The 22,093-nt window shown below is 40.2% G+C and overlaps 1 protein-coding gene across 12 annotated transcripts in view; it reads right to left on the reverse strand.

The window, feature by feature from the left end:
- The window catches only part of LOC100746477 (protein sprint), a 162,305-nt gene that overhangs the window by 27,476 nt on the left and 112,736 nt on the right, over window positions 1–22,093 (reverse strand). For all 12 annotated transcript variants that reach the window (XM_024366775.2, XM_033320750.1, XM_012384037.3 and 9 more), the window contains 2 exons: window positions 8,642–8,765; window positions 3,240–3,431 (listed from right to left, as the gene is read on the reverse strand). In XM_024366775.2, the coding sequence (XP_024222543.1) occupies window positions 3,240–3,431; window positions 8,642–8,765 (316 nt within the window). The remainder of the gene's footprint in view (window positions 1–3,239; window positions 3,432–8,641; window positions 8,766–22,093) is intronic.

Raw genomic sequence — 22,093 nt, forward strand, 5'->3', positions numbered from 1 at the left:
GTGGCGGGCAACAGAGATAGCCGCCGTGGAAACAATGCTGCTCGCCGAGAAGTGGAAAGCGGCTACGGATTGCGTAGATGGAGAAGTTTGATCGGTTCTTATCTAACACAACCGGAAGAACGGGAGTCCAGCTGGCTGGTGCGTCCGATGGGAAACTGTGCCGACGTTATATGCGCATTAACGACGTTGTTTTAGTATTATCTAACTTTATCGCGATTCCGGTATATGGAATATCTAATTAAAAAGTAGTCGGACTGCAAGCACAGGACAGATGATAAAAAATGTGAAAAATATCGTACGTTTAGGTATGCGTTACCGGTTGTTCTAGTATCAGTCTTTCAACGAAAACGTATCACGACAAAATTCTACGCTCTATTAATTCTTTGGCAGCGTAACAAAATTACGAAGACTCGAGAATGAACGGCCTAGATGATCATTAATTCTCTATCCTTGACGCTTCCTGCGTTTCTGGTATCGAATATAAAAAAGCAAAATATATACTTTCGACGTACTTGTAAGCACCGGATCAATAATTGCGTCGCGTGTAACGATATTCAAATTGTCAAATTTGTAGCACTATATTTTATAGTTTGCTCGGCTCTATCTCGGATCTCTGTACTCGGTCGAAGTTCTAAAATCCGCTACTTGAATAAATGTCAGAACTAGTTGAAGAGGTCGCGCCTAACACAGCCATCGTGTTCCTCTTCGTCTATTCGATCTAACTCGGATAATGTATGGTACTCGAAAAGATCAGCTACTTTGTCACGCGACAAATGCTCGTGCCACGTGCGTTCTCAGCGCGAACAAACGTTGAAATCGGGCAAAAAGCAGGCAACACTGGAGGAAAATCCCTGGCGAGAGGAACCACGCTAACAACGCCACTTGTTATGCGTATTTTCTGGCAGACCACGGGTTGGAACGTTGCCAGCAGCTTAGGCAGTCGTATTTCGTCGAGGCAACGTCTGCCGTTTGCATTTACCGCATATTAAGCCGAGCCGGCTGCAACGGTGCTTGCCAAACGGTCGATGCATTCGCAGACACTTTGGCCACGGCTGATCTGGCGACCATCTACGCCAGCATCCTTATTACCCCGTACAAGGGTTGTTAATTACACCCCCGTGTGTTTTATTGGGTAGACAGTTCGAATGAAATTGGGAAATTGGTGTTGGAGCGAGGTGGAAAGGATTTAATAAGGTGGCTTATAAAGGAGAGGTACTTTAATGGCTGCAGGATTGAAAAGGAGCGAGAAACGAGTTCCATGTCCTAGGATTTGAACGGAACAAGATATTTTCTTGTGTGTCGGAATTTTAGAAAATAGAAGATCGAATGTGCAAAGGATGATGCCCGTGAAGCGTAAAGAAAAAGTTGTGGGAGAAACAAGTGACTCGCGTCTTGCGACTTTCAAAGATGAGAAATTTCGACGCTCGAAAATTTGGATATACGCGATTCTCTTAGATAAGCCGAACCGTAACCTCTTTTCGTTGTTTTAACAAGCTCGCTTATCACAGGAAAATCTACGATTTTGAGAAATCGAAAAATTGCAAAATTTGACGTCTTTCGTTTAACAAACACAAGTAATAAATAACTTTCAAAAATATTGAAATCTCTACGTAAATCGTTCTTCGGTGAAACTATCCGTAAAAGAGCGTTACGAATGTCGGAGCAGCGAGAAAAGAAAACGAGTATATATATTTTAAATTCCCCTAACCTTCCTCTGCCATCGCTGTTTCCATTATCAAATAGCATTGAAAGGAAAAAATCCCGCTTTTATTAAGCGTTATAGATCATCAAGGAACAACGTTAAAGCGAGGAGATACTCTGGCATAAATTCTCCTCGTAAATAAAACGAACAGATCCTAAGCCGCCATTCATTCCCATGGTCGAACAATGCGAGACGACGAAAAATATTGGCGGAATCAGTGACCGATCAAAGCGTCGGAAAAGCCTGCAGGCCCGAGGCAGTACTTTTTCCAGTAAACAAAAAAACGCCGGTCGAACAATCGCTCGCGAGATATTTCATACTCTTTGTTTCGTCCGCAGCTGATTTAATGGCGGCACTCTCCCTTCGTGGCTACTTGAACAGCTTCTTCACTCGCTGTTCGTTGTACGCGATGCTTCCCTCTTCGCCGTTGTCTCTTGTTACGTAAATGCATCATCGACAACGCGAGTTATACATTTTTCGTAAACTTGTTCATTGCAGTATGGCGAAGATAGATCGGCGACTAAACTTGAAAATATTGAATTTTCGAAAATATTGATTTTAAAAGCGAAAAGGGGAAGCACCAAGGCCGGTTTCACGTATCGCGAGCTACGCATCGCTGGTCTCGTCTAGTTCCTGCGTGGATCACTTGTGTCGATCGCTCTTTCATCTGGCAAAATTATCGCCGGCGGCTGAAGTTGTTGGGAAACCAGCAGACGACGAAATCAGTACCGCGATGCTGTATCTTTTGAAAATCGGCGTGTGTCGTGCGAAAGGATTCATTGGCATACACGTGTACTGTATATTGGGTGTCTATCATACGCGTACAGCGATACACGTGTCGCCGCGTGAAACCAGTTTAGCCTTCTATAGATCTGGCTGATTTTAACGCTGCTGTACTTCTCGCGTCTATGCAATTTGGAACGTACGTTACATTTTGATAGACGTTATTAGAATATACTAGTTATCGAATAGCAAAAAAATCAGACGAGTTAGTATAGAATATAATAGTTATTAAATATTTTATCACTCGCTGTAATTCTCGTAATTTTCATTTTTGTGTATTCCACGCTTTTTTACTGAACGAATAGCTGAAAAAAAAAGATGATACACGAGAAGATACAAAGCGAAGAAGAAGCGAGGAGAACAGCAGAGTTAAAGCTACTTGAATTTTTTAAATCTCCATCACACGTCCTAGCAAAACCTTCACGACCGATTAAAAATACTCGTAGCAAGGAAGATCGATAGGAAAAGCCGAGTACGATAATGCGATAGTTTTCATCGAAGAAACAGCTTTCCAACGGGGCGATAAATGAAATTCTCTCGCATCGGAAACTCTAAGAGGTTGGTGCAGCAGCACTCGAGAGCTTTCCACGACGCTACGCTTTTAACCCCCTGCTCGGAACGCCCGTGTACCTTCGGTGGAAAACTTCCTGGTCGGTCAACAAGAGAGAAATACAAAACGAGAGATAAAGACAAGGCAGACTTTACCCAGCTTGCAATTTTCTTACGGCTAATCGATTCGTTTAAGTGCACTCACCCCTTCCTCTTTGCCTTGCAACAAGTGGAAAGCGCCGGCTCTTTGGATGCCAGGAAGGAACCAAATCGGATGCGAGCGTATAAGCCTCTCGATCAGAGTGATGTCGCACGCGACCTCGCTGCCAGAATCTTCCGTCGAGCTCGAAGATCCACCCGAGGTGGCCGACCCTTCCGAGGAAAGCGACTCCTCGCTCTGAAACATAAAGTTAATCGGTTAACATTTCCGTCAACACCTACGCGTTTCAAGAGCGAACTTTCTCAGACCGCGTACCATCAATATCATTTAACGATACATCAAGCTGGGTTATCATTTTTATCGTTCTACGAATTTTGCAAGACCAATAAGAGCCCAAATAGCCCAACTCGTCCCCCTTTGTTAAATAAAATGACATACGAGTTTCCCCCTACAGCTGTTGTCGAACCTTAACTCGAGACATTTTTCATTGACATATGACATTTTCAGACATTTTCTTTCGTGTAGTTGGTCGTGAGACTTTGAAAAATGGTGACGATAAAGACGCTTGCACGTCCACTTCAATGACACATATTATACAATTCAAATCACGTTGTCGTTTTGCCTCGGAGTATCAAGATCGTTAGGATACATGTAATGTAAGAATAAATAAACTCCGGGTAAAACAATATCGCCGCTATGTGCAACCATCGAGCGAAGACAAATTTGAATTTTCCGACTACTCCCGACCAGTATAAATAAATGGATGCAATCGAAAAGAGTTCAGTATCGATGAGTTATCTACGAATTATCAAGAGTTATCTACCGAGTTATCGACGAGTATCTAGCGAGCATTTATCGAGTATTAATTAGCAATTTTATAACGCGATTTATACACTGTACGAGCGAATATCGTCTGTATATTTATTTATTATTTTAAATATATTCGATGGTTTCGACAACAAGCAATAACATCTAATAAATCTCACGAACAAACATCCTCTATACAAGTCTTCTACAGATATTTATATGTCGGGTTTGTCGGGCTGGCGCTAGTTTTAGGGGCGCGTTGCGTATCTTCATTAGGACAAGCCATCGTAGTTGTTCAATGAGGTTTATATTTTCAATTATATGTACAAGTGTTGATTTAACAGGGTTTAACGATTTAACGTGATTATTAGACACTCTTAAAGTAAAGACAATGTTCTTAGATTCGAACGAATCCATGGTCAACGGGATAACTCTTTGTACAATCGAATATGTTTTGAAACTCAAAGTGACGTTAGCTGTGACGCACGGTATCTTTCTGACTGATTGACCAGACGTTGTGTGTAAATTCTTCAAGGTGATCATAAGAATAAAATACTGACACGATCGCGTTTGTCAATTGCGTATTGACCGGGGTTATCAATAAAAATTCCAGGCGCCGTTACTAGGCAGACCCGCGTAGAGCCGTCATTGATCCTGCCCCGGGGCTTGTTTGTTAATACAGCGCGTGTCCCTCGATATTGGTATTTCTACTGTTAAGTAAAAACGTTCGTCCCGTGACCGTGGTTACGTTTGGCGACCAGTTGTGTCACCTTGACCCCAAGCCCATTGTCACAAACCTCGGGCAAACATAATCAGATTCTATCACAACGACTACTTCTAAGTTCTATTATTTAAGTACAGCTATAATGAACAGTTTAGACCAAAGTATCGGGGATCTTCCCAAAATTCCAAACGAAAGATCCTATGTCCCTATATCTCCGACATATACAGGGTGGTTGGTAACTGACTGGAAAGGGGGTGATTCTACGCGAAAAAAGAAGTCGAAAATATAGAATAAAAATTTAAAAATTCAAAAATTTAAAAATTCAAAAATTTAAAAATTCAAAAATTTAAAAATTTAAAAATTCAAAAATTTAAAAATTAAAAAGGTAACGTCAATCGAGACAACGATCTACAGTGAGATCCGTTATAACGAGACGCGATAAAGTGCACGCGTACCGAGCGAAAATTCAAAGTCGATTTTCTCGAAAACAAAGCCTCGAACGAAAATTTTTATTCTATATTTCCGATTCTTTTTTTCGCGTAGAATCACCCCCTTTCCGCTTGTACCGCTTCGATTGATTGAAACCTTGTTATCAGTATCGTTGCAACGACCGTTTCTCTCGCTTAGATACTAGCAACGCGTATTAACGAAAGAAATTATTCGCTTCAGAAAGCCGAAACCACCTTTCTACCCACCCGTACGCGCTTCTCACTCGTAATTGCCATTTTACGATTCTCGTAATGGAATCATTACGAGCGTTCCTGGTATCCCCGCGGGAAGCCAGGGCTACGATATTCGCTTATTTCGTTCATAGCTCGACGACGATAATCGTCGCGGAAACAAAGAGGACAATTAAAAGTGGCGCAGATACGAGGAAGCGTTCTGCGCAAGAAAAACGAGAGAGTAAAAAAGAGGAAAAAGGAAGTGTGTAACAGTAGACGGATAGAAAAAAAAGTCGGAGGAACGATTAAACGAGCAGCGAATAAAGGTTGGGGCGAGCATTGGCTGCAAATTGAGATAACCGGTGAACCCGTTCGTTCTGCACCCTGCGTGGTGTCGGTATAATACCGAATTAGAGTGTATTGTATGACGATCAGGTAGGATTTACACCCTCGGAATTGCGGCTTAAGGGCCAGAGATTTCCATATTCGCGGCGTCGCGTCGCCCGCCAGCGAATCGTGACTTTGTCCAGTCGTTCTTCGTGCTCGTGTTGGAATTGGCCGACGCGAGGTTTTACGGTGGTCGAAAGGAACCATGGGGACCGAGATTAAGCAATGAAGTGGAATTAACGTCGCGAAACGCGTCAGACGTTTGAGAAATTATACCGTGCATGGTTTATATGTTGTGCGTATTCAGGCTGATGTTACGTTTATGATACTTTTAGATGTTATTCCCAAGAATAGAATATCAAGGAGCTCGTTATACATCGGATTACGTGGTCCGAAAAGTTTCGTTCGTTTTATAAGGAGATAATAGGCGCACAATGTTTTTTGTTTTATATTATTTTGTCGAATTACGTATGATCCATTTTCTTTTATCCGGATAAAAATCACAACGTTTGACAGAATAGGTTTGATGTTTGTATAAAGATAAGTTGTTGTAAAACGCGTATTTGTAAAAGAAAGACACTTTCCGGACTACCTAATGATATATTCGTACTTGGAATTTCATTATTATATAATTACGTTAGAATTATATAATTACGTCGCATTTGAAAGGGCAGAATTGTCGCTAATATCGAATCGTGCATGTCGGACACGATTCAGAGAATTGAGAAACGAAACGAACAATATGAAATGAGAGATGCGGGAAACGCGTATATCGATAGAAAGTTTCCGATACTTTTGTCAGCGTGTTCTTTCATTCTGCAAGAAATTCGTCGGTCAACGAGTTAATGAATCTAAAAAAATCGTATGAATCTGAGTTTCCTAATAGTCTGAATCTCAACGCACACCCCGTGGCCACGTTGCAATCCATAAATAATCACTAAACGATACTCGAACGTTAAACGATCGCAATCACGCTAGCTCGTGTCGTAATAAATCAAGGCAGGCGTCGATTAAACTTCTCCCACCTTTTATCCGATTCTGTCGCCCCGAATAATCCCACGATTCCCCTAAATACCCTGTAAAAAGTACAGAAGGGTCGCGAACCCAAACGGAATCGGTCTCATTTCCAGTGACGCGAATTAGACGTTTGACGAATCGTAGAAAAACGTTGGACGGGAAAGTCGATGATTGTAAAAATCCAGTGCAATCGATCAGCATCGATCAAAGTGTCTTACCAGGTGGAGAACGTGCGATATAGCCAAGCAACTAAATGTATTCCTTTGTAGCTAATCGTTCGCGATTATCTCGGATAAAATCTGTAATATATGAAGTATTTGTTACAAGCATACGCTTCGCAAAGTTCGCGTTCTTCTTCTTTTTTTTTCTTTCAAATTGGTGCCGGAACAGGTTTCGCAGTTACGCTGAAACGACGGTAATTTAACCGAGTGTTTCTGCATCGCGCTAGAATTTCCCAACAAGAGGCTTTCCTATTCAAGTGCGAAGGTTTTGCTCCGGTTGGCTTCGTTTGTGGAAAGGGTTCAACGCTGTAATACCGTGGAATTGCCTTCGTTACCAGCGATTCACGATCCCACCGATACGTGTTTCGTTTAAGGATAATAATTTGTGAAAATTAAAACACATTCACCACACGCGTCTGCCTTTGCGCTCGGAGAAACGCTTTTTATTTTCCGTTACGTCGTCCTATTAACGCAAGGAAATTGAACGAAAGAACGGGAAAAATGTTTGATAGGACAATGATAAAAAGTTTGACGCGACAACGAGGGAAAATTGATCAGTCTTTTAACTCTTTACTTCGTCCCTGTTCCCATCGAAAGTATCACGAACACCAACGTGCTCGTACGACCTATCAATTTGTATCATTCACGAGAGCTTTCAATCAGACCGAGTTTCGAAAATAATGAAAAAGATAACGAGAAACAATTCGATCCAGGCGCTTGCCACGAGTTTCGCACCGACACATCGCAAACGTCGATCACTTGCGTTTCTCAATTTTTCCGGCAACCCTATTTTTTCACTGCGGTGGCGCACGAGGACACGACGGGGGTCCGAAGAGGATTCGCGAAGGGGTTCGCCGCGTACTGGAGTTTCGAGTGTAATTTAATTTGAAATGCAGACTGACACACAACGGCGTTTCAGGTTAAACGGATTAAACGAGGACGTGCGACGCGTGTTAAACACCCTCGCAGCCAATTACGAATCCCTTAATTACGAGCCGCCGAAAGTATTCCACAGTCGTTGCAATTTCCCGATCACTCGATTGCTTGCGTCATTTCGTGTGCCGAAATTGCGAAATTTCATTACAGGACATTAATTCGCTGTAACACAAGATACTAATTATTTCCTGACAATTTTATCAACGTTGTGTCCCTCGGAAAAACTGAACTTTCAATCTTCAGTGAATGGTTCGAAGATATTCGATCATTTTCGACAGGATATGTTTCAATTAGAAAATTAAAAATCGAAAACGTAAATACGACGTAATTCGTTTACAAACAAAGCGTAAAATGTCGAGGTGCGTGTCCAAGAGATTGTCAATTCGAACAACGAGTTAATAAATTATCGATTAACTAAACGACGCACTTATGTGATTTTAGTAAAATAAATCTCAAGTATCAAAATACCAAAATGTGTCAAACCATTCAAAAGATATTGCCAGTTATTAAAAAACAATCATTTTCGCATACAAAAAGAAAAAAAAAAGAAAAATGATTCGGTGTGAATAGAATCGAAGATCTCGTTACGAGTACCAACTCTTTCATCTCGTCGTTGGCAAACTGTACAGCCATTAGTGAAGACCTTCGAACGTCAAGGCGATTATTAAGCAAGAAGGAAGGTCTCTTACTCACCTGTACATGATGTAGCTGCGTGAGCTGATGATGCTGCAGCGGATTTGGCGGAGGCGTGCTCGGCGAGCTGACAACCTGAACGGTTCCATGCTGCTGCAGATACGGTTCCAGGAAGACATCGCTCCTACGAACAGAGAAAATAGACCGTCTTCGTTTAGTCTCGTTTCGTTAATTAGCCTCCTTCTGTCAGACGTCTGCTAGAATTCGCCTGGACAAATAAGTAACGCGATTTCGAGCCGCTTTCACGCGGTTAGAAAGACTATTAGCATTCCGTACGTACATCGCGTCGTCGTTGTACGACTATAATTAACAACTTTCAGTTTGTTCAAATTGCATGGATCGCATCTGTGAACTCGTTTCAATATGGCACGTTGTACGATACTGATTGTTAGTTTTGTAAATCTCCCGGATTGTATGACATAAATAGACAAGATGGGTTGGTAACATTCCTGTTCCGTTACATCAAGCAACTGTTAAGCCACGGCATTTTCTCGATAAACTTCCTTCGACAGAATTCTTGGAAATTCATCGCGAGCAATTATTACACAGAGTGTCTCGTTTTAATTCGTCGATGCAATTGTTTAGAGAAATGTATGAAATCTGTATAAAATCCATCCTGTTTACGCGTCGATCTGTCTCCTGTTTTTCGCTCAACGTCCCTATCGTTAATCCACATCATTGGAAAAATAAATCCAAATCCTCTGATCGTACGAGAAACGTCTTCTTGAATGCGCGTAAAGCTCGTCTTTACGATCGTCGTTCCATTCACCCGGTAAATACTATATTTTCTTGCGTTCCATTTCCCCACCAAAAACCTTCTAACGTAGAATGGCGAAAGAGGAAGCGAAGGCAAACATAAAAGTGCCCTGCGATCGTCCAATTTTGTATGGTGAAGCGATGGTACATGGGTAGAGAATTCTCGTTACCTGCGCCATTGCACTGCTGCAGGTAATCGCTTAGAAACTCACGAGTAAATTCTCCGCGTCGGGGCGCCTCCGCTCTGAGGGGACAATACACGCTTTGTAAACAGACCTCTGTACCCTGGCGTAATTTCCGCCGAGCTGATTCAGAGAAACTGCGGTCTCTGTGACGAGAACAGACCTAATTGATCCCGGGATTCCTCCCTTAGGGATCATCGTTGAAACAAAGATAGGATTTTAGAGAAATTCGAACAAATTTGAAGTTTCGTGGTTTCGAGCATTACGTTAATCTTCGTCTATTTCTCTTTTCTTGCGAATTTGTTACGGTTAAATGGGTCGAGTAAATTTAAGTAGTTTCGCTGATTTTGCTTTGAGCTTCGAACTTTTGGTTAGTAGGTGGAAAATATTTTGATACGCGTAACATCCAAGAAGATTAATTCGCTAACACTGACTAAAAGTTAAGAGACATTTTTAATTATTAAACGAGAATGATACTTATTAATCGCGTGTATTATAAGGAAAATTAAATTACGCTACATTTTGAAAATTTTATCGCAGATCGATTGCATTAAAATTTACGTTTCAAGTCAGCGAGTTCGTTAACTATAGGAACTTACAGACGAATGAACGTGGCAAACCATCGATCGAACCATCGTCTTAGCGTTCGTCGAGCTTAACAAGCGTCCACGAGACATCGTAGCATCTCGAAATTAACGTCGACTTAACGAAGCCTCCGGTATCCGCTAATTATACCGATAATCCGTACTCGTGTAAAGAGATTCGAAGCCCACCGGTACCGACGGTGCTCCGACTCTTAATTAATGATCTCATTAGAGTCCGAAAAGTCCCCTAATGACCTATCTTACGGCCACGTCCAACCCTTATCCTCCCACAACCCTTTCGATTCTCTTCCTACGCTCTTTTTCAACGTTTCTAAGTTTTTCTCGCTCGTCTCGTATTCTTTTCTTCTCTCTCCTTACAGTTTCATCGATTTGTTTATCACCTGCTTCGTGAGTCGAGGTCAGCTATCTCGAACAAAGAAACCAGTGTGTGTATGCGTTCTCCGGCGAATGGGAACGACGTATCGCGTTGCGTATCGCAAGCTAATTACGCCACGTAGTAGTCACCACGCGTCAGAATCTAGAGAGTAAGTGGCGCGTTACGCGGAAACGCTAGGCGTTAGATTAACGACGCAAGTTTTTGTGCGTCCTAGAGTATTTACGCAGTTCCTGGGAAGCTTCGAGTACCAGGGCTTTACCATTAGTAGCTTTGAACGCAGATGCTTGACCGTAGTTGCCGATGGAAAGTAGAGATCTTTTATAGGAATTCCAGGATATCTACGTTGATACGACGTTCGTTATAAATCGATGGATCGGTGCATCGACGAGCTTTCAGTTCGTTTCTACGACTTCTTCGTGTTTATTCGAAGCAATTTTTTCACGTTACAATTTTTAATACCAGTAGGCTTTCTCGCGAGGGAATAATCGTCGGAGTTGCGCGAACCATTTAACCGCGAGCGGCACGCTTCACAAACGGTATTATTTCGAGCAAACTTTGTCGCAATTCCCGAGCTGAATATCGAATGAAGGGGCGTTGACGTATGCAAAGTCGCCGGCTAACACCCCCTACACGTCCGGCGCTCTATTGTCCTCTGCGTTTGACAGTTAGACGGCTTGTCTCGGACCTTGTCTGCCCCAAACTATCGCGTTCGTGCTTCAACATCGCTCTCGGGACCGTATACGGATCTCTGTGAGGGAGCCGGAGAAATTTTCGTTGCGTTTCGATCGATCTAGAAGAGGACAAACGCTTGACAACGGCAGCGGATACGAATCGAGGAGTCAAAGTAGCAAATGGCGCAAGTGTCGGAGGTGAAGATTTTCCGCATGGCTCTGAGTTGAGAATCGTAGCGATCCCAGTTAAGATTCTTTCAATTCCTGCAAGTATCGTTCCCTTAGTTTCGCTTACCGATTAATATTAACTTACGACTTTGCTCTCTGTCATTATACGTACGTTTTCGCCTCTTGAAAAAGATATAATGAATTTTTCAAATAATAAACGTGGAACATCGTTTAACGAAGAATAACGGTGAACTAACTCACGCAACTATGATTTTCAGTCGGTATGTTTGCGAATTTTTGCATCTACTTATGCTATTTGGCTTATTTTGTATTATACACGGGTGTCCTGATTTTTAGAAACTTCGACGACTCGTGTCGAAAATTTTGTTAATAAACAATTTTAATTTATAGCGTGATATTAATCGAGCTGTGATTAATTAAGCTGATTACACTTTTATCTTTTTCCGATCACAACGAAATTGAGATTTAGCATTTCAATCCTCTGGCGACAGTCTTCGGGAGTAAAATAAACGATTATAGCACTCGTACTTTATCAATGAGATTTAAAGAAGCAGTTTTTCATGTTTTTGGCAGCCACGTCGTTTATCACTTGCACGCTACAACTATCCGAGACGCGATAGCAATTGTAACCGATGATACAGCAAATTTGAACGAACAAATGACGACTTTATCGATGTAGATGCTCTATGATCGTAGAACGCTGCAAGTGCTCATAGAAGAAATAAATGGTCAGGGAGAGTTCGATTTAATGAAACGAAACGAGCTCGAGATGATTACTAGTGCACGATAATTGCTCGCTCTTGGTATTGATACAGGTTCGAAGTTCCAATCGTTTCTAGCGATCTCAATTATACAAGATGATTCTAAAGTTCAGAATTCTTCGCGTAGCGTTTGTAACAGATCAAGCGGAACTGCGATACTTCCTTAAAATTATCAGATTAAGCGTATCATTTTCTTCGAAGATATTAATTACATCGATAATCCTCGGACTACGTCGATCGTTCGACAACTGCATTTGACGTGTCTCTATTAATTCTTAGCGGTCGATAATTATCGAACCGCAGACGGATACTAATTATGCATGGCGACGAACAAAGATATTCATACAACTCAAATTTTGCTATTACGATTCTTCATGCAATTTTATAGATTACATCCCTTCGAATGTTATATCGAGAACTTTGGGTATTTCGCATATTTTTGCATATTACGTACATCCTGTTAATTGTGATTATTTAATTACAAGGATATTTAAGTTTGTCAAAACGTGTAAAATCTACATAATATACAGAAACGCATAAAGCATTGCAGGTAAAATATTTACTCGACGTGAAATTTAATGAACAACAAATTTTTGCTTGCTTCTTTATATTCGTGAATGAGCGAATTTGCACAAACGTGCACGAAATGTTCCCACGATAAACGAATTGAAATATAATAATTTAACAGTGATATCTTCGCAGCGCAGCATTCTAACCTTTTAAGGTTAATTAGTAGGACAAACAGACCTCCTTTCTCTACTTAGTCTAATTGCCAGCCTGTTTCAAAAATTCATCCATCATTCGCTGATCCGTGAAATCCAGTCACCATCTGTCCATGGTTCGGCAATTAAAAGCTGTTCTTTCGGAGCATAAATCATCGTCGAGGAAACTGCGTTGACGTTTGCCCGTTCTATATTTTATTTTTCTTTCATCGAACATCAGGAGACGATTTGTTACGTCGCGACGCGACGTATCGATTTTTCCGCCGCAGCGATATCTGCCGGACGTCATTGATTAATTTTACGCCGTGGATTAATTGACTGCTGGAAGAGTTTTCAGTCGCACGCGCCGCCACGTTTCTGCTTCCGAAACACAAACACACACAGGTGTATCGATTTAATTAGACAGGAAACATGCGCCGAAAAAGCCGGTCGGTCAACATATACGGAAGTACCCGAGGTTTTCCGCTCGCGTGATTTAATTGGTAAATCAGCTCCGACTATTTTTAGATACTGGTGAAACGTATAAAACATTCATGCGGTAGAATATTTAACTTGCCAGTTTTTAGATCATTTGGTAGTTTTCAACGAGCCTGCAAAAACTATCGCGCGAGAGACATAAACAATTTCTAAAATTCCCTTCTATCACTCCAAGCCTGATCTCAAACAAACCCACGATAATGTCTATGACGATGATTTATCATCGACTGGAAACTAAAAAACGAAGCCAAACAAATAATTCTTCGAAGCAAAAGCACATTTCCCTTTCTCGGCAAATGTCAGAACCCTTACATATAAAGACTCGTACCGGTTGCTAGAACAGTCGATCTGAAAATAACAAAGGGCCAACGGCGCGGAAGTTACGTTCCTGATTCGGGCACCAGGAACGTGTTCGTCGTCTGCGGGATCGGACGGGGGTTGCCATGACGACTGGGGAGGTTCTCAACACGTGGTCCAGCAACGGCCTCGTAAGGGTAAAAAGGGGATTTTTACGTATTAACGAGCGACCCTGTGCATCGTGCTTGCAACGGCGGATGCGTTCTTGCGTCTGGAGAAGTTCAAGGGACGAAGCTTCCATCTCGAGGAACGCGTCTCAAAGGCGAGGATTCTCGAGTGGCGGAGCTGGCCGCTCAAAGGAACGCGACCAACGAACGACTCTTCGTTCTTTCGAGCGATATGGCCCTCGTGTTTTCGACTAGTCTTCCTGCCTCGAGATGTTAAGTTCGTTGCCGTTAACAGAAAGGGCGGCTAATTGTTGCGAGTTTCGAGGGTTGGGGATCGCTATTTATGGAAGTGGGTTGTTGCTACCGTGATCGACAAAGCGTACGTATGTACGTATGTATTAAATTCAGATTTTTTTCAGCTCTGAAATAGGCTTCGGTTACCATCTATTCCGTCCTATTTTGGTTACCATTATTTGGTCACCATAAAAAGAATAAAAAGCGTACGTATGTACGTATTTATCAAATTCAGATTTTTTCAACTCTGAAATAGGCTTCGGTTACCATCTATTCCGTCCTATTTTGGTTACCATTATTTGGTCACCATAAAAAGAATAAAAAGCGTACGTATGTACGTATTTATCAAATTCAGATTTTTTCAACTCTGAAATAGGCTTCGGTTACCATCTATTCCGTCCTATTTTGGTTACCATTATTTGGTCACCATAAAAAGAATAAAAAGCGTACGTATGTACGTATTTATCAAATTCAGATTTTTTCAACTCTGAAATAGGCTTCGGTTACCATCTATTCCGTCCTATTTTGGTTACCATTATTTGGTCACCATAAAAAGAATAAAAAGCGTACGTATGTACGTATTTATCAAATTCAGATTTTTTCAACTCTGAAATAGGCTTCGGTTACCATCTATTCCGTCCTATTTTGGTTACCATTATTTGGTCACCATAAAAAGAATAAAAAGCGTACGTATGTACGTATTTATTAAATTCAGATTTTTTTAGCTCTGAAATAGGCTTGGGTTACCATTTATTCCTTTCTATTTTGGTTACCATTATTTGGTTACCATAAAAAGAAAAGAAAATAACGAGATAGGAGGCGAGAAAGTTTGACAAAATTCGAAATTTCATTTAAGCAGCGAACTATTCGAGGCATTTTAATTTTATGTAAAATTAGTATAAGGTGGGGAAGATAGGGAATGCGTTTTAAATGGTATGTTATTTCGATTCCGAACTCTAATTCAATTCACCGGCTGCTATTGAACTCGGGCCAATCGGGCCTGGTATTCCTGCAAAACCTTGAATCGTCGCCAATGGGGGCGGTTCGGAAATTCTTAGGCAGTCGGCAGAAAGCATCTCCTTTTTTAGTCTTATCATTGCGATAAATTAAACGTACCAGGTACATACGCTTTAATTAATCGCGAAGAAAATCCCAGTTACATTTGCTAGTCGTTCTAAAGAAAATTGTTATCGTTTTCAAGATTTCTTTCGTCTTGTTTCAAGCATTTTTGCAATCTCTTGTCAATTACGTTGAATTGTTTCCACCTGTTTCTGACAAAAAAGTCCGTGTGAATTTACACTTGAGGAAAAGCAAGCTTTTCGAGGAAACACTCTCGTTCATTTAACGCTACCTTCGAGAAAAAGAAGCAGCACGAAACAGAAAGGAAAACTCACTTCTTCTCGGGAGAGTACTAATTTCATTAATTAGAGAAGGGTTAAAATGTAAAATGGAGATTGCATTCTTTCGCAAGCATCGCGACGCTTCTCCTAAGGTCTTTTCGGAAGACGCTTTCTGTGCGAAGTTTAAAGAAATTCTCAACCTCTAAAAGAACCTTCGCTTCCTCTTTTCTTCCACCTCTTGCATCCTTCACATCGTGTAAACGAGCAAAGTTTCACTAACAAGAATAGACGTAAGCTTTCTAACAAATTAGAGTGGTTTCTTCTCAGTTCATAAAAATCGCGAAATAATTTTAACAGAATGAAATTTTAATACAATAAATCCTACTAATTGGCAGAACGAAACAATTAAAAGGAATTATCTTTTATATTGATATGTAAATCGAATTTTTGAGGCAAACTTTAAAACAGTTAATATTTACACAAGATCGTCAAAGGAAATGTGACGATTTTCAAGCTAAATTTTTTAATAGACCCTTTGGATAGAATGCTTTAAATTTTCACGCTAAATTTTAAAATAGGATTTTCGAACGCAATATTTTGACTATTCCAAAGTACTATTTAACTAAGCCAAATCTTACAGAAGATAGAATTCTCGTACGAAAAATGTAAATTTTCGATGGAAGAATGTTTTGAATCAAAAATCAATTTTAATATTTTTGAATAAAATTTTCGTGAATCTCATTTACACTTCCGAAATCTTTTTCAATAGTAAAGTTTACGATCGTTAATTTTCTTGCGCGAATCTCTACGCGAGCGCACTTCTGGTTGTCCCGTAGTTTTTGCTTCTTCCGTATGAAGGTTAGGAAAAAAAAAAAAGAAAAAGACGAAATCAGCTGATTCGATGGCTTCGAACGCGCGTCCTACGATGCATAAAAGACGTTCTTCTTTTTTTTCTCACGGAGAGAAAACACGATAGACGGCGTGCACATATTTTTCCGGTCAACGATCATCGTGATCGACAACTCTTTTCTAATTCTCTTTTCCTCTCACGCTGAGCATGAAACCGTTTCTCGTGACTCAGCATCGTTTAAAACGAACGTTTCTTACTTTTTCTCGACGCACGGCTGTCAATGGAAAGTTCTATAACTGTTACGCTAATTATTTGGGCCAATTAGATGCGATTTCGTTACAAGAAATCAACCACGCTCAATTGAATCTTTTGACTTTCTTTTATATTTCGCGGAATAATAATTATCGTGCAAATTTTCTTTATGTAAAATAAAACATCGTCGTCGTTCGTTCTTACTTTTCGTTCGTTATGGAGTTAACAGCGGAGAATTTTAATTTGCCAGAGAAATTCATTTTTTCAGAATGAATTGTACGGTTCGAATTTTAATTTCTATTTAATACATTTTCTCCCGGATTTTTTTTTTAGGATTCTTTAGACATTATACGTTTCAATTCGGAATTTAATTAAGAAGATTTAATTAGTCCCAATTCGCGCTAGGATTTCAGCTACAGCGTATAATTTCAGATGTAGCTTGTACAGCTTCGCTCACTTTTTATTTACGTTCGCTGTACTTTCTCTTGTATTTTCACGAGTTGATCCTACACAAAAATTAGCACAATTACGAGAAATTTATTGCGAGTAACATCGTAGGCAGATTGCAGCAACATGATCGTGATAATATCATTTTTGAATTTTAAATCTCTTCAATGTATTCTACAACAAATATTTCCTTCAAACAATTTAATTAAATTCCAATAGCAAGTCATGAACCAAATTGTACGTTCCCATAAACGATTCTAACAAATTATCTTTTACAAATAATAACGCAAGATATGTTCCTCTTTCCATCTAAAAAGATATCGACAAAAAATTGAGAACTACCATAATCGATACCAGACTAACTTCTCCAACTTTTCCGCCTGGCTCACATTTTACGACGAAAAGTTTCTATTAATCCAACTTCCTAACCGAGTTGTCGGCACTCTAAGAATCGCGTGGCTCATCGGTGGAGATTAAATCGACCGGAAGCGGCGTGCTTCATCCGGATATTGGCGGAAGCCCGTTCACGAAAGGGATTAATTTACGTCGTAAGAAGCAAAATGCGATCGTGTTCGATCCAATCTCAAGAATGGGTCGAAGAAATCGTGTTTTCCTCGCTGTGTTGGCTTATTCGCGAAATTTTCCGCTAAATCGCGAATATTCGATGACCCGTGCAACTGTGCGCGACAATTTTGCGCATGAAATGGCTTAAAGGAAGAAATACAGTGCTTGTTTTTTGGAGGAATATTGGGGTTGAGAGTTTTATGTTGTCTTTTTAGACGAACACCGATTTTCGGAAATCGTTTTCTTCTCAATAATTTATTGTTTCGCGTATACGACCTTTGTAATCTGTCTAATTAATTTATCGTTTCTTCTTCCTTTTGTTATTTGAAAAAAAAGAATTCTATCGAATAAAACAAGTTGCGAATTTTCTTTTGCCCTTTTGACTGACAAAGGCAATTTAAAAAAAAAAATTGCTTTCGTTTCGTTGGAGAATTCTTCGAGAAAATATTCCATCGGAAAATCGAGTTAAAAGAAGAAAAATAATAGGTAGGAGCAACAAAGCGAATGTAATTAACTATCTCGTACGCCTATTCATTACTGCATACTAGATAGTGAAAATGACGTTTCGTCATGCATAGAAAGCACAAACGATGATTCCAATGGGAATCAGGCCGATGCTGCTTGAAATAATGGTGTTGTCTCACGCAAAACAGGAAAAATTGGACCGTGAAGTAATCGCGCGATCGGTAGGGTGCTCGATGGAACGAGACAACGCGACATGTAACCCGGAAATGGTGATGGATCGGTCAAAAATTGCCTGTCCGCTTCCGACGTAAGAAAACTTGTCTCTTTATTTTCGAGTTACGAGCCCGTCAAGATCCATCGTGTTAGGAAGAAACAAAGCTCTTCGAGGAAAGCACTCTGTTGCATTAAGACTAATAGCACGCTTCCTGGTCGTTACTTCATAGAACGTGGCCGTTGCTCGCCTCGATGTTAGGGGAACCATCGGAGACGTTATGTTTTAGAGGGAATTCTTAATGTTTAGCGAGAAGAAATGGTCCACTGGAAGGAACAAAGATTCCAGACCATAGTTCTAGTTTATTATGTATAGTTCGAGTACTTTTCGAATACCTTTCACTGGAAAATTATCTGTCGAATTTAGCGCAAAGGTGTGTTTATCTTGGTTTTGCGATAAAATTCTATTTTACATATTTCTACGTATCTGTAAATATTAAATCGGTAAATCGAAATGTAAATTTCACTCATCTGACAGTACTCGAGAGTATCTGAATCTACAGTTGTCATTTTGGCTCTTCTATTTTTATTATAACACGATATCGAGTGAAACGTACGTATGTAGATGTTTGTATATCGTAAAAATATAGAATTTTCAAACCTTTCGTTTTCGCATCATACAGCAGGTTGAGAATGTTTTGCATTGTGTCACTTTCAAAGCATATCGTACATACGATGACCAGAAACTGAGGTGGAAGAACATCGAAATAAGTGGCGAGTAGGCTACTCCGAATTAAGCTTGAACAGAAAACCTATTCTACTTAAACTTTAGCGATCTCTACTCTCAAAAATTCGCAAGATTCGATGTGAAACCTGGTAGCTAGAATCTTATACCTTCTCAAACGTTCGTAAAACCTACTGATAACCTTCTGCTATACTAAATTCCCTCTGATATCGCGTTAATAATAATTTGATGATACACACGAGCGTCTGACGCTTGTTAAGCGGTCAGCTAACCGTCAACACATAGGCAGATCAGGAAGAAGAACAGGAAACTGAGAAGAAAGAGAGAGAGATGGAAGGAAAGAACGAAAAAGGTGAGTCGAAGGAAGGCACAGTGCGACTGCCGTACACTCGCCTATCTAATTTCTCGTGGAAACCGAAGCCGAAGAAGGCTCTTGGATTACACGAGTGGGAGCAGCAAAGTGATCTTGAGTTACTCTATGTAACACGCGACACTTTACTCGCTAAGTGTACCTCCACGCTCTGTTTCGGCTGTCTCACCGACGTCACCCGTTATATTGTCCTCTTTGGGACCGGAAAGTCGTAGGGTTCAAGGCGTTCCTCCTCGATATCTTCTACTGTTGATAGTACAAGGGGAATTCTTTATTTAGGACGTCTGATAAATAGATATAAATAGAGAAATTGTAATGGAAAATATTTTGAAACATCGTTATTAGCTGTAGAGTAATTGTAACAACATGGAGTATCGATCAAGTACATTTAGGTTATTCGACAATGATGCGTAAATAGATAAATTGTTCTTGAGAATATTTAGAAATATTATTATTATTTTCCTTTGCCAAATTTTCAATCGTAATATATTGTTCATATTAGGTTGTTCGTTTTACAAGGAAATAATAGACGCACGATGCTTGTTCTTTTATATTAGTTTATTGGATTATGCACAAACATAATATTAGAGATAGAACAAAATGGATTATAACAGAGATTGTTGTTCATCTATTATCACCTTATGAAACGAGAGAAACTTTTCTTTACCTAATCTAATATTATAATTAATATCACGTTGATTTAATTAATATTACACAGCGTGACATCGATGGGACTCGTGTGGTTATTACTTTCATATATCTGGTCTTCTTCGCATAAAAACGAGAGTGGGATATAATTAAATAGAGAATGCAAGTAATTAAATTCAAAAGTATAAAAATTTATGGACAACGTTCGGTATAACGTTGCTATAGTTAAGAAGAATATTTGTGAAAGAGTATCTTTACGAAGGTGTTTTGTTTGCTGAGTAAATTTTTGTTGCACTCATTTATACCGTATTACTGTCTCATTTTTCGCTCTATCTTCGTTATTTCCTCGAGCCATCCAAAAAAAAGATTCTTCTCGAGGATGAAAAATATCATTAGAGCTCGTTTTTTTCCCGTCGTCCCGGTGACTGCACGTTAACGGGGATTAAGGGGATAGAAGCTTAATCTTTTTCAAAATTCATGATTCCTACCGTGGGATGCGCCTGTCAGCTCTAATCTTGGTCGTCCGAGAAAGGTCGTCTCTATCCGACTGAATGCTTGAAATTTTTATTCCCTCGACAAATTTATCTCATTTCTTATCGAAATTTAGATCGTCGCAATAGTTGATTCCAGCGAAATTTACTCGACGAAGAAGAAGAAAAAAGGAGAAAAGGGGAAAGGAAAGAAGGGCTACAAAAATCTTCAACTTCAACAATAGTTCCAAAGAACAGAGGAGAGGAGACAAAGACAGACAAAAGAGAGAGAGAGCAAGAGGGAAAGAGAGAAAACAAAAAGGAAAAAATTCGTATTACAAGGGAAATCGAAACCGTGTATCTCTCAGTGCGTATATTCGACAGATCGTTTGTCAAACCGAAACAGGCTGATGGAAACAGCGATTCGACGAAGGATACGTTCCATTCTGGAAATTGGTCGGCTGAAACGAGCTGGCCAAATATAGTAATTAGAGGGTACATAATTGCGGGAGTTCGGAATGGTCGGTGATCAAAGGCGAACCGTTTGCCCTTTTCCGTTCATTCGACGTCGCACCGCGCATATTGGGCTTCTGTGCAAAACATTCCACCAAGAATCCACACGAGGGTCTGCGGAAATTTACGCTACGCCCTCCGTTTCCTGTCTGCCATCGTATCTTTAGTCTGTACGAGGACAAATTCTTGATCAGAGAAAAAACGACAAAAAATTCCCCGCTTTCGTCCCTTTTCTTTTCTTATTTATCCGCTGCTTGTGTACGATCCATGAAATAATGATATTCAACAACTGACTACGACGACTTATGTGTCTTGAAAATGAATATACATCCAGTGATGTATCACAGTGTCATTTACTGACATTCTTCGCTAAATCCGAAGGGTAGTTGGACACTGAAAAAGTATCTTTTTAGTTCTTTTCGTTTGATGGAGATGCCCAGGAGATTAGCTGCGACTCCGTTGGGATGATTGGCATCTTTTGCCAAATCGAGAGATTTCTTCCATTAATCGTGGAAATGTTGGTTTCCTCGTTGATTTGGCGTCTCGAAACATACCAATCTTCACTCTCGATGGCTCTTTTAGCTTTTTGTTTTGCCATCTTTCTATAATTTTTAAATTACGATCAAGCTTGTTGAATGGTTAACTATATTGGGTTGATTTTATCCGAGAAAGATAACTGAGACTTTCTATGAGCCAACATTCTTATCAATTATTTCTGCGCATTGCAATTGTTATTATTATTATTATTATTCATCGCAAAATAAGTATGAAATCGATATTCATACTTAAAATTCCTTATGCAAACTCATCAGTTTCATCCAAAATCTCTCGACCATCGTCCAAACTCACAAACTCCAGCATCGTAGCCCTCGATTACTCAAATTCCCCCAAAAGAGCGCACCATCGTCACTTCTACCTTAAAACTGTAATCGTTTTACCCAATAAAAAGCACTTCTAATCACTGTTACCCTCATCCAGACTACGATATCTGTCCGTGTGCCGACACGTTCCACGGATACAACGCCAAAGGCGCAACAAACAACCGGTCTTAATCGAGCCTCCGGTCATCCCAGTCGTTTCT

Source organism: Bombus impatiens, unplaced genomic scaffold (assembly GCF_000188095.3).
Source record: "Bombus impatiens unplaced genomic scaffold, BIMP_2.2 scf_0010, whole genome shotgun sequence".
Classification (NCBI taxonomy): domain Eukaryota; kingdom Metazoa; phylum Arthropoda; class Insecta; order Hymenoptera; family Apidae; genus Bombus; species Bombus impatiens.